Consider the following 12644-nt stretch of genomic DNA (forward strand, 5'->3'; position numbering starts at 1 on the left):
AGCCGATCCAGGTTAGCCATGGCGACAGCCACGTTGGCGCTTGGCGTTTTGTAGACTGGCTGGTCCCCGACCATGTCAAAGGCATCGTTGAGATTATTTGGTGGCATTTGTTGTTGCTCGTCTGCACGTCGTCGGGCGCGATCGGCGTTACGCTGTTCGCGGAGTTGCCTCTGGTCATCTGTTTCTCCATCAACGACCGGTTCGTCGGCGCTGACATTGAACACAATATCCCCTCGCCGGGGGGGGGAATATTGGGAATCGGTCGAAACCCGGAGGGTGTGAAGGAAAATCCAGGTCGTAGTCCTCGTCTTCGGTGTTTATAACCTCGGTGGGGACGGAGCCGGTGCTTGAGTTGGTGCTGGAAACCTGGCCGTCCCGTAGTTCTCGGATTGTCACCATGTTGACGTGGTGACGATTGTTCCTTGTCGGCGACCAACCCGCCTTGCTGAAAACGGATTGGGTGTGCTTTGAGTAAACAGAGGCCGAGTTGTTCAGGCCGCAAGGATAGTCTTCCTTCTTGAGCTCGACGGATCGTCCTGAGGGGGTTGAGGTTATCGTCAGAGACGTTCCCAGCCGTTCGTGTGTGGCGACACGAGTTGGCCGGCGGGATTTGAAAAAATCCGCTGGAGCAGCTTGGTCGGGCCGACGCAGAACTCCATCTATTAGTTGGGAAACTTCGAGTAGCTTGGAGTCAGCGCGATCAAGCGCTTGGAGAAGGTCCGAGCAGTCGATCTCCTTTCCCTTGTAGAGTGGGAACGGTGGTCGGGCGCTTGGTGCCGTCATGCGTGTGGTCGGAGACGGCATGATCTCAGATTGGATCTGGATCTCTTTCAAAACCGTGGTCGCGAAGCCGCCGCTGCACGTCATCCACGTGATCTGGCCGACGGTGAACGTGAGGCCTTCGGGCACGGTCGCGGAAGCTGGGATCGTGACCATCTTGTTCGCCGGAAAAGTTGCACGCACACCCCCTACCTGGCGCGCCGCTGTCGACGAAAGCTAGTCGGCAGTCTACCTTGGGGTATACCCACGGTAGTAGTTTATCGGTAGACGGTGCGCAAACTACGAACTCGATGGTGACGCAAGACACGGACAAGCTTTTTATCCAGGTTCGGCCGCCGAGTTGGCGTAATACCTACGTCCTGCGTCTGGTTGTATTGATTTGTGTTGAGGGATAATCTGTCCTAGGGGGGTCCCTTGCCCCTCCTTATATAGTCTGGAGGGCAGGGTTACAGATCTGGAAACTAATCCTAGTCGGTTACAATTGCCGTGGATAATTCGATATCAATTCCTATTCTAACCGACTAGAATCCCGCTTGATCTCCACATCTTGTTTTCTTGCGCGAAACTCCAGGTTGTCGGATCAAGCCTTGAACTCGTCTCGTAATGGGCCAAGCCTCCTGGCCGAAGTCTAGCCGTAAGGGTATAGGGGTTTATACCCCCACAACGACGCAACCACAACCAGAGGAGGCAAATCATCAAGGACGGATGGGCAGACTATGAAGGAGAAGTGGTAAGGTCTGAAGACATACAGCTTGAACAGAACTGTCCTGAGAAGACCGTAGCACCGAGTCAGGTGTGGAGAGAGAAGATAGTTATACACGAAGAGGGGGCGCCGCCGGAACCACCGACTACGCCATCCAGCGAATCCCAGGACGACTGAGAAAACAGAGAGTCCCGTTCGGATGACTTAAAAACACCGAACGCCTTGCCAAGAGGTAAACTTGTTAGTTATCCTTTTCCTTTCAATAGTTTGCTTAGTTAATCAGGTTCATATCATCTCGAAAAGGAAATAAAAATGTTAAAAATAGTAAGCCCCATATGAGTATGCTCATGGCATAAAACCCACAAGTACATTCACTGTGGTGGCATAAAAATAAAATAAATATATTCCTGTCCTATAAAAATGAGAATATAAAAATAAATTTATGATCTGACCAAAGAGAGTAAAATTTATTAGGAGGAATCTCAATATGATAAAGGCAAAGAGATTTTATGCTAACACTTAATCAGTTCCACAAAGCTTTGTTGTCTATTTGAGCTCCACAGAATTCAAGGATCAAAGAAGACTAGCAGACGGAGGACATCCTAATCGCTGTCACGGTATTGCCGACATTGAAATACACCTCCGTCACCTGCTAGCTACATCAGAAGAAATTACGTCAAAATCCAGCTTGGGGGAGAGCACCCCCATTTATCCAGCTAAGTGTTTCTACTTGCGTTTATACTTTACTCAAATAATAAAAAGATGCATAATCATAAAAACCCAAATAAAGATTTTTTTGCTTATATATATCTTTGCTTAGTTTGCTAAATAAATAAATAAAGTTTGCTATAAACCCTCATGATAAGCTCTCACATGGAAATGATGAATGGTTGCTCTGCCATGACTAGTTCTCAAAATTGAAATCTTTCTCAAGTTTAGGCATGACTGTTATGAATTAAGATTTGCTCTAAACCTGAACTTGTGGGAAGAGTACTTGATTTAAAGTCTAAGTCGTTAACGGATAAACAACAACTCAACCTTCCCATATCATATCCGTTAACAACTTAGACTTTAGATCAAGTACTCTTCCCACAAGTTAAGGTTTAGAGCAAGCTTTAAATTATAACAGTTATGTCTAAACTAGAGAGAGAACTCAAATTTGAAAACTAGTCATGGCAGAGCAACTATTCATCATTTCCATGTGAGAGCTTATCATGAGGGTATATATATATATATATATATATATATATATATATATATATATATATAAGCACAAAACCTTTATTTGGGTTTTTATGATTATACATCTTTTTATTATTTGAGTAAAGTATAAACTTGAGTAGAACACTTAGCTGGATAAATGGAGTTGCTCTCCCCCAAGCTGGATTTTGACGTAATTTCTCCTGATGTAGCTAGCAGGTGGCGGAGGTGTATTTGAATGTCGGCAGCACCCTGACAGCGATTAGGATGTCCTTCGTCTGCTAGTCTTCTTTGATCCTTGAATTTTATGGAGCTCAAATAGACAACAAAGCTTTGTGGAACTGATTAAGTATTAGCATAAATATCTAGCCTTTATCATGTTGAGCCTCCTCAATAAATGTTACTCTCTTTAGTAGAATCATAAATTTATTTTTATATTTTTATTTTTATAGTACTTATGGGTTTTATGCCATGAGCATACTCACATGGGCCTTACTATTTTTAACATTTTTATTTTCTTTTCAAGATGATATGAACCTTATTAACTAAGCAAACTATTTTAAATAATTGAAAGGAAAAAGATAACTACCAAGTTTACCTCTTGGCAAGGCGTTCGGTGTTTTTAAGTCCTTCGAATGGGACTCTCTATCTTCTCAGTTGTCCTGGGATTCGCTGGATGGCGTAGTCGGTGGTTCCGGCGGCGCCTGGTCTTCATGTAGAACTATCTTCTCTCTCCACACCTGACTCGGTGCTACGGTCTCCTCAGGATAGTTCTGTTCAAGTTGTATGTCTTCAGATATTACAACTTCTCCTTCATAGTCTACCCATCCGTCCTTGATGATTTGCCTCCTCTGGTTACGGTTGCGTCGTCTTCTTCTTGTCCTGACCTGCTTAGAGTCTTCAACTATATAGTTAGGGTCAGTAAAACAGTGGCGTACCTTCTCAGAGGGGAAGTGCATGTGGACTTCTCTGGTTCCAATGTAGATGATTGCTTTAACGGTGCTGAGGAACGGTCTCCCAAAGATGATGGATGGATCGTACTCGTCTTCTCCCATGTCAATAACCTGAAAATCTTCAGAATATCTAATCTGCCATGTGGAGCTGAATGTTTGTCGGTTTTAGGGGCATGGTTCCGAACAGGAGCTGGGTCGTCCTTTTTGGTCAGGAACGTTGACTTAAGTCAATGGTCTTGTCCTCCTTGAACTGCAGTGACCATGTTAGCTGACTTGGTCCACATTTGCTTGTTCCTGTTCCTCCTGTTGGTCCTCTTCCTTGGTTCATGTAGGGATTGCTCTGAGATTTGTGTAGTCTTTTTCTTGAAGGAAAACGTCTCCTTCCTCCCCTTGATGTAGAAACTAATCTTGGCAGCACTAGCGTAGATGACAGCTCCCGAGGTGTTCAGGAATGGCCTCCATAGGATGATGGGTGCCGTCTCATCAGTGCCAGTCTCTATCACCACGAAGTCTGCTGGAGAGTACAAGGTACCAACTCGAACGCAGAGGTTCTTCAATATTCCCTTTGGGGAACTTAGTGTCCGATCTGCAGGCTGCAAACACATGGTTGTTTCTAGTAAAGGATGTGTAAAGAATTTTTCATAGAGTACCCTGGGCATAATGTTAACGCTGGAGCCAAAGTCGTAGAGTGCTTCTGGGAAGTTCCCCATGCCGATGTAGATCGGGATAACGGGTCGTCCTGGATCGTCTCTCTTGATCGGCAGAAGGTCAGTAATTACTTCCACAACAGGGTTACTCCAGTAGTTACATCCTCAAGCATCTCAGGGCAGTGATTGCCTGAGTGTCCAGTATCTCCAGTGTGTTTGTGCTCGTAGATCTAGGTTCTTCACTTGGTGGAGTCTGGGAGTTGTAAAATTCCTTCATATTTTGCTTGAAGTGTACCTGCTCATAGAGACAAGGCAGAGATCAAGTGCATGGGCCCTGTCGGTGGCAAACACCAATAGAACCAAAAGTGTATTTGTTCTTCTCTAACCTTAAGCATAGTGAGCAAGACAAAGTTGATGGATAATAAGATCATGAGTGTAGCATTTGAAAGATTTGTCAGATTAGATCGCTCAACCTAATGGAAAGATAATCTATCTATACTTATGTGTTTTCTCTTTTTTTATATATATCTTCCAAAGATTGAGTGTGCAACACTTTAGCTCATATGATTAGGAGTGTGGGATTACAAAGGTGAAGGACTAAACATGTTGAATTGGTTGGGTTGGTTAATGTAGAGTTGTAAATCATACATGTTTGTCTCTTTTATTCATGTTAACGCCAGAACCAAAAAGAAGCTTATAAAAAGAAATGATAGTCAAGTACCTTAAAATGTTACCTTACTTGAAAAGTGATGATACAGTATCACCTTGTGAAAGCTTTCCTTTCTTAGCGGTTGTGCATCCTGTTTGTGGCACCCTCCATGGATCATCTCTTGTGAGCTATGCCTTCCTTGTGTAAATTGTTAACCTTCATGTGTCTCTCTCTTTGTCTCCAATGTGGGTTTATCTCAGGACTTTGTTGGGAAAATGCTCTCCGCACTCCCCAGCAGTATAGTGAAGCGAGGACCTTCTCACTCGGTGCCGTGAGAGGTTGAACAGTAACGAACAGTAGGCTCAACAGTAGGTGAATACAATGAATGCTCTCCGCTCTTATTAATGACGGCATCGCCCCTTATATAGGGCTCAGAAACCGACCTAATGACATCTACAAAAATGCCCCGTGACGGTGGGGGAATATCCTAGCATATTCTCCTATTACAGTCTACTGACCCTAAATCATCTGCGTAATTTCACACTACAAATCCCACGCGTATCCCTGGCTAGGGCTTTAGCTGGTCGGAGGCTTGGACCCTCCGCCCGACCGTGGAACCTTCGACACTTCATATGTCGGAGGTTCCTTAGCTTGGACGCATCGGAAGTTCCTCGGCTTAGCCGTCCTGGAGGTTCCTCAGCCCGCTCGGTCGCCGATCCTCCGACGCTTCTCCGTCGGAGGTTCCTGGGCTTGAACGCGTCGGAGGTCCCTCGCCTCCGCCGCGTCCCTAGCCATCCTCGGACTTTTGGGGGGTCGGAGGTCACTCCTTTCTCTGCTTGTGGGCCTCCGTCAGTGTCAGTCCCTGCACACACTTAGCATAACAAGACGAGTCATCAACATTAACCTTTTTTCAGGATCCTCCGCATGCATTCGCACGGAGGCTCTCTGGGTGGAGGATATCCTTCGACGCTTCAGAAGTCGGAGGTTCCTCGGGTGAAGGGCATCCTTAGACGCTACCAGGGGGAAGGATGCAGCCATTCCCCAACAGTTCCCCCCTTTTTGGGCTAATGGCACTCCTGCGGTCCATGTGCTCAAAAACATGTCACGCTGCGGAGGCTGCGAGCATGGTTGCTGCCTTCCCCCCTAGTGCGCTGGATGTGGTTGTTAGCGGTGTTGGAAAATTGTTTATTGTACTTGGTCAAAATTTTCTTTCTCAGCATCTTCCGCTCACTGTTGTTCTGATATCCTTCGCGTGTTAGATTGCGGAGGATATTATAGCCCTTGGAGTTAGCCGTTGGTAATGGGGAATTGCAATGGTCAGGCCAATTCCTCCGCTTACAGCCGTTGGTCGTGGGGAATCGCAACGGTCATGTTGCCGCAGGCCCCCCTATAAAAGGGGGTGGGGGAGGGGCTCTTGGCTCTCACCCCTGCGGCCTGCTGTTTGCATACATTCCTTCGCCACATCTCACTCTCTGAGCTGCTCGTGTGCGTTTTTGCTGATTTTAGTTCCTAAGTGTGGTCGGAGGATCTAAGGTGGCTCATCTTCCTCCGCCGTGTCCTTCGAGGTCAGATTTTTCTGGTCCTTTGCGCAATTTACTTAGTGTGAGGTCCGGAGGTTGGCTGCGGAGGTTTGAGGAGTGGATGCTTGAGGTGGCAGCAGCTCAAGATCTGGAGGAGACGTTGTCTGACGTCGAAGCTTCCGTTGGGAATCTGATCAGCGCGAAGGAATTTGAGGAGATGGCTGCGATCACTTTTGAGTTTGGTGAGTCTACTGTAAGGACGGAGGACATTGCTGATATGGTTTTGGCTAGGTTTTTCAAGGAGGGTCGTGCGAAGGCTCCTCCTGCGGGTCAGACGGTGCCTGCGCCTGAAGAGGGATATGCGGTGGTTTTCAGGGATTTCTTTACCTGCGGGCTCCGGATGCCTCCGTACCATTTCCTTCGCGAAGTGATGGAGAGTTTTAATGTTGAGCTGCAGCATTTCAGTCCCAATGGTATTTTGACACTTAGCAAGTTTGCGTGGGCATGCGAATCCTACGGAGCGATGCCTCACATCGATACATTCTGCTCCTATTTCGAGCTCCAGCGCCAACCTAAAAAGGTGAAGGATGCCGAAGGAGTCGACTGTATTGCGCAGTTTGGAAGCTGCGCGTTTATGCCGCGCCACACTATGCCTGGGCCAAGGTGCGAGATCTCCTACTGCCAAAAAGGCAAGTGGGAGAAGGATTGGATGAGGGCCTGGTTCTACGTGAGGACTCCCGCTGCGTCGAAGACTCTGGAAGACGGTAGCGTTGACAAGGTGTACCCGTATGCGTCTGAGATGAAGGAGCTCAGGCCTATCTACAAGGTTGATCCTTCGAAGCCGGTGTCAGAGGAACAGCTGGAGGCGCGACTGGCTTGTGACAAGGCCTTTGCGCTAGCCTGCCGACACTCCGGAGGTCGGGACTTGGTCGAGGAGATGATCGCAGCCGACTACTAGCCCCTTGGCCGCAGGACCGACGAGTTCACCATTGAAATGGTGCAAGTGTCGGTGTTTGGTCCTCCGAAGGGGTTGCCGTTTCCCCGGTTTGGCGCGGGTTTGACAGAGGATGAGACGAAGGAGTCCTTCCTCGACCGCGTGGAGGTTTCTGCTTGGAGGATCGTTGGAAAGATCTCAGAGAAGGAATATCTCCAGCGGAAGTCTGCGCTTGGGACGATGCCCCGTTTTAACCGTGTTTTTGAAGAATTGGGGATTGAGTATGAGCATTATGTTATTCCTCCGGATGTGTTGCTTGGATTGGAGAGGAAGAAGGATTCTTCCAAGGCTGTTGCCTTGGCAGAGTCAAAGAAGAGGAAGGGTGGTGGTGCTGTGAAGCAGCTCACAAAGAAGCGCAAGGCGGAGGTTTTGCTGGAAGCTCCGGTTGAGTCTTCCTCCGCCCGCTCCTCTGCTGCCGAGTCTAACTCGGTGGTTTCTGCGCCTGCGGAGGTTGAGAAGGTGGTGCCTGCTGGTGGAGGTCCTGAAGTTCAAGCCTCCCGCGCGGTCTCTTCTGTGCGCGCGCCTTTCGCGTCGCTTCTTGGGGAGGAGTCTTCCGACGCGGAGGCCCCTGGGGCGAGTCCTGCGCGGGAGGCGAATCCTGAGTTGGTGGAGATTCCTGCGCGGGAGGCTGCTGCTGGCGGAGGATCTCCGCCGAAGGAGGTGCAGGTGGAATCTAGTGATGATGCAGAGTCTGCTTCTGTTCGTAGGATAAGGAGGGCGGAGGCTCCCCTTCGTCCGGCTAGAGATGGTATAAATTCGTTGTACATGGGTAATGATTTTTTGTTAGTCATGGGTTTTTCTGCATATTTTGATTGACTTGGTCTCATGTTTTTTGTATATCTTTCAGCGGATGTTTTTGCTAGGCTGGCTACCGCGGAGGAGCTGGCTAAAGGCGCCAGCATTGCGCAGGAAGGTCTTGCTGTTCCTCCGCGGCGTGATCCTGCGCGTTCTGCGTTGGCCAGCAGGTCTTCGCCTGCTGATGTACTTGGTCCTGGTTAGTTTCTTTTTTGCTCGACTTATTGATTTGTTTTTTTGGTATTTTATTCTAAGGTTGGTTTTGGTTTTTTGCAGGTGCTTCTGATCCTTCGATCACAGGTTGGACTGATGCCTTGCGCGAGGTTCATTCCTTGGTCGGAGTTTCGTTTTCTAGCCTCCGCCAACTGGTTTTTGGTCCTTACGATTTTTTTCTTACTTGTTTTTGCTTTAGAGATCGTTTCCGTCAGAAGCTCCGCAGCATGGACTTTGACACGTTACTTCGCGTGCAATATGAGCACCATAGCCTTGTATGTTTGAGATTTGTTTTATTTTCCTTCGCCGTTTTTTGCTCGGAGGTTAGTTGTGACTTTTCTTTTTTGAGTAGGGTCATCACATGGCTGCCGCCTTGGAGGAGCGCTGCTCCCGGGAGGTTATGTGCTGAGATGAGGCCATTAGTGCTCTAAAGAAGGAGAACGAGACCTTGGAAGCCGAGAAGGCTCGCCTGTTGGAGGAAGTTAGGGGGTTTTCTTCCATCCGGCGGGAGATTGAGTCCCTGAAGAAGGAGAGGGATGATTACAAGGCTGGGTCGGAGGTTCTGAAGAAGGAGAAAGAAGATGCCGAAGCTGCAGCAGCTGTCCTCCGCACGAGTGCCACTGAGGCGGAGAGGGCTAGGGACTTAGCCCTGCAGCGAGCTGAAAAGGCGGAGGACATTGCTGACCGCCTTTGCAAAGAGCTTGATGCTGAGCGGATGTCTGCGGCTGAGCTGCAGACTCGCGTGCAGAAGGCGGATGCGGAGGCTGCGGCTATCGTTGGACTCTACGCCGAGTCGCTTGCTCAGTTCGGGGGTAGTACTTCTGCTCCTCCGCCAAGTGATGACGTTGGGGCTAGCCTCGCATGGCTGAAGTCTCATATTCGCATGCTCCCTGACTTTGTCGGGGGTGCTGTCGATTTTGGGGCTTTGGCTGCGGTTAGCTCCTTCGCCAAGCTTTTGCGCCGCGGAGGTTGCTCTCACGCGGAGGAAGTTGCCAAGGAAGAATTTTCGACAGCGGAGGACATTGGCGAAGGCACCTCTAGTCTGCGCAAATCTGTCCGGAACTTTATCAGTTCGTTCTGGATTAGGTTTGGGCGGGCTGAGGCGAAGAAAATGGCGGAGGCTCGTCGCGCTGAGGTATGTATGATTTGGTTATTCATTTGCATTCTTTTTGCTACTTTTCAGTGTTACTTAAGATGATTGTTTTGCAGGAGATTGCGAAGAAGAAGGCTAAGGGTGACAAGGCCGGTCCTTTGTGTCCCCCTAGCGAGGCGCATCCTGCGACTCAAGCTGGTGCAGAGGTTCATGAGGCTGGTGCTAAAGCTCCTGAAGGATCTGGTGCCAAGGCTTCAGAAGGACCTGAAGCTCCTGCTCCTCCTCCGCCTCAGGTGTGAGGCTTTTTAGTTTGTAGGTTTTTCTTAGTTTTTTGCGTCTGTGTGTGTGATGCTTTTTTGTAAGTAAGGCCGGAGGTTCTGCTTAATTTGTAAAGACTCTGTTGAAAATGTAATATATTGGGTTGTTTTTGGATAAACCTTTGTTTTACACTTTGATCCTACGCAGGTCTCTAGAGGAGGACGCGCAGGATCATTGCATTACTCCCCTTTCAATTTTCTACAATGGGATTTATGCTTCTGGTGAGTTGTGGGAGTACTGGCGGATTGCCTTCCCTAACATGAGAGTGGTGGACATGTTTGAGTTTGTTGGATATGACCTTGATGACGAACGATCTGAATTCGTCCGGGCGCTTGCGCATCGAGGTTCATGGCCTCCGGCTTAGGTGGTTGTTTTTGTTTTGTTTTTCCTTTGTCATAGGCAATTTGTAAATTTCCTTTTGTATGACTTGATTTGATGTGTTTATGCAGTTGTCGTATCCTATCCTCCGCATCTTTGGCGAGGAGGTGGAAGAATCTTTTTGGTTGGGGGATCCTGATGACATGTATGAGCGTTTTTTGCCTGAGCGCGCGGAGGTTCGGGATTTTAGCTTTTCGGCTTGTTTGGATCCTTCGCTCGATTTATTGGTTTTTTGAGCTGGTTTATCTGCGCAGGTTGTTCGATCCTCTCCTAAACGTGATGTTCTTCCTCCGGGTTTTGTCGAAGGAAGCTATGTGACTCCAGTGACGTTCAAGCGGGGTGATTTGTACGCGAGTGGTTGGTTAATAGATTGGTGGAGAGGTGCGCGACCTTCGCTCGATGTGGATGATTTGGTCAATTATATTGCACGGGACTATTGTAGCGACTTTAGGATCTTTGGTGACTCATGTGTGAGATTTGTACGTGATTCTTAGATCTTTCGGTAGTTAAGTTGCCGGAGGGTTCGTGTGGGAAGATTGTGCGAGGGTCTTAGAGCCTTCGACTTTTGACGATCGAAGGATGTTAAAACTGTTGTTCTGTAAGTTGTTTATCGTTAATAAAGATCAGATGTTTTTATCATTACTTTGGTTACAGTCTTCTCGCTCTTAGCTGTGTTTCTATTACAACCTTCGCGCTTTTCTACGCAACGATTGTACGTTGCAACGTCACGGTGGTGTTGATCTTAAGGATCTTTGTCTTGCTATTGCGCGTGCATACTTGATGTTTGATGTTGTGAAGGCGTTGGTGGCCGTTTCTTGTGCACAGGATTGCTGCTTCTTGACCTTAGGACCTTCGCTTTTCTTGGTGCGAAGGATCCTCTGCTGAATTGTGCTCATATTTGCCTGTGCTCAACTCCCGTGGAGTGTTGTCGAGGAGAACCTTCGGGTATGTGAGTCGTAGGTTCTGAAGGGATGTTACGAGACTTCGTGCGATACCCTTCAGAGACCTCTGATTCTAACTTGCAGTGCTTTTGTTGTGGCTGTACACGACTCTGTGGTCGATGTTCATCACAACGCCGCGGTTCTAGCATTACGAAGCTTCGTGCAGTACCAACTTTTGTTGCTGCTATGAGGCAAACTCCTGCCTCCATGGTGGCCTAGGATTTTTCCTTTATGATTGCTAGGCTTGCACTTGCTGGTTGGGTCTGTGTATACTGATCCTGACTGAGGGAGGAAGGGCCTGGTGTGCCTGGTTTTATAGGGTTTCATGCATTTATCGCGTGTACTTTGTTAGGTTAGAAGTTATTGCCAAGTTATGGATGGTTGTTGTGATTGTTGTAGTAGTTGGTTCTACTTTGCCTGACTGGGGATTATCGTAGGGTTTGTTTTATTTTCACATTTTGTGCGCTAGAGGTCTGCTTGGAGTAGCAGGATACCTTCGATCTTATCTTGGTGAAGGTTATGTAACTTTTGTTGAGGTCTTTCTTCTGAATGTGAAACCTTCGCTGCCTTTTGGCAGAAGTAGTATAGTCCCTGATGCCTGATTGTCTTCAGGTCTTTGTCAGGTTTGAAGGTTTTGTCCCTTCTGGCCATGTTGTGATGCCTGAGGAGGATAGGTCTTTTTCACTTTTGGCCAAGTTGTCCTTGCTGCCCGGCTCTTGGCTAGGTCTTTTGCTAAGGATTTGGTGTTTTTTCACCTTTGAGGACGTTTCGAGCTTTCTTAGCTTTTGGCTGAAAGCTGCGGAGGGTCCTTGTGATCACGTGATGTTTTGTCGAATGCTACAGCCTCGTTGCTGGCTGTTTTTCGACTTTTGGGCTTTGGTTCTGGGGTGGATTCCTCTTTATATCTCAGAGGTTTTTACATAGGTTCTGCCTCGTTAAAAACCTCACCTCCTAGTAGGAGTACCCCTGTGAGGAAAAGAGTGCAGACCTTGGATTGCAAAAAGGTAGAGAGAAAAAGAAAACAAGTGTGACTAAAGACATGGATGCCGCCGCTTATTTCGCAGGGGTCATCCTTACACTTAAATGTAAAATCTTCGTAGATTGTTGATGTTCCACGTGTGGGTGGAGGTTCTACCTTCGAAGTCTTTCAGGTAGAAGGATCCCGACCTTCCCACATGTATTGCTGTGTAAGGTCCTTCCCACTTGGGTTGCAATTTACTAGCGTTTGGGTGATCTCCTTTTTTCCTGAGTACCAGGTCCCCATCTTGTATGTCTTTCCGTACTACCTTGCGGTCTCTCCATTTTTTGGTTTCTTGTTGATATCTGGTAATGTTCTACACTGCTTCAAGTCTTATTGATTCTAAGGTTTCCTTGCAATACTCTTCATCTTCAGCCAACAGCTGCTTCATGGAACGTAGGCTTTGGTGTTTGATTTCTTCTAGCAGCATTGCTTCTTCCCC

General features: G+C 47.8%; 1 protein-coding gene across 1 annotated transcript; it reads left to right on the forward strand.

Annotated features, from left to right (window-relative positions):
* On the forward strand, nucleotides 7447-11621 carry LOC110433647. Its single transcript, XM_021456150.1, has 9 exons — nucleotides 7447-8194; nucleotides 8294-8440; nucleotides 8518-8541; nucleotides 8654-8729; nucleotides 8878-9589; nucleotides 9664-9840; nucleotides 10315-10419; nucleotides 10498-10589; nucleotides 11537-11621. The coding sequence occupies exons 1-9, from the start codon at nucleotides 7447-7449 to the stop codon at nucleotides 11619-11621; spliced, it is 2166 nt and encodes a 721-aa protein (XP_021311825.1).

This window comes from Sorghum bicolor, chromosome 3 (genome assembly GCF_000003195.3).
Source record: "Sorghum bicolor cultivar BTx623 chromosome 3, Sorghum_bicolor_NCBIv3, whole genome shotgun sequence".
NCBI lineage: Eukaryota > Viridiplantae > Streptophyta > Magnoliopsida > Poales > Poaceae > Sorghum > Sorghum bicolor.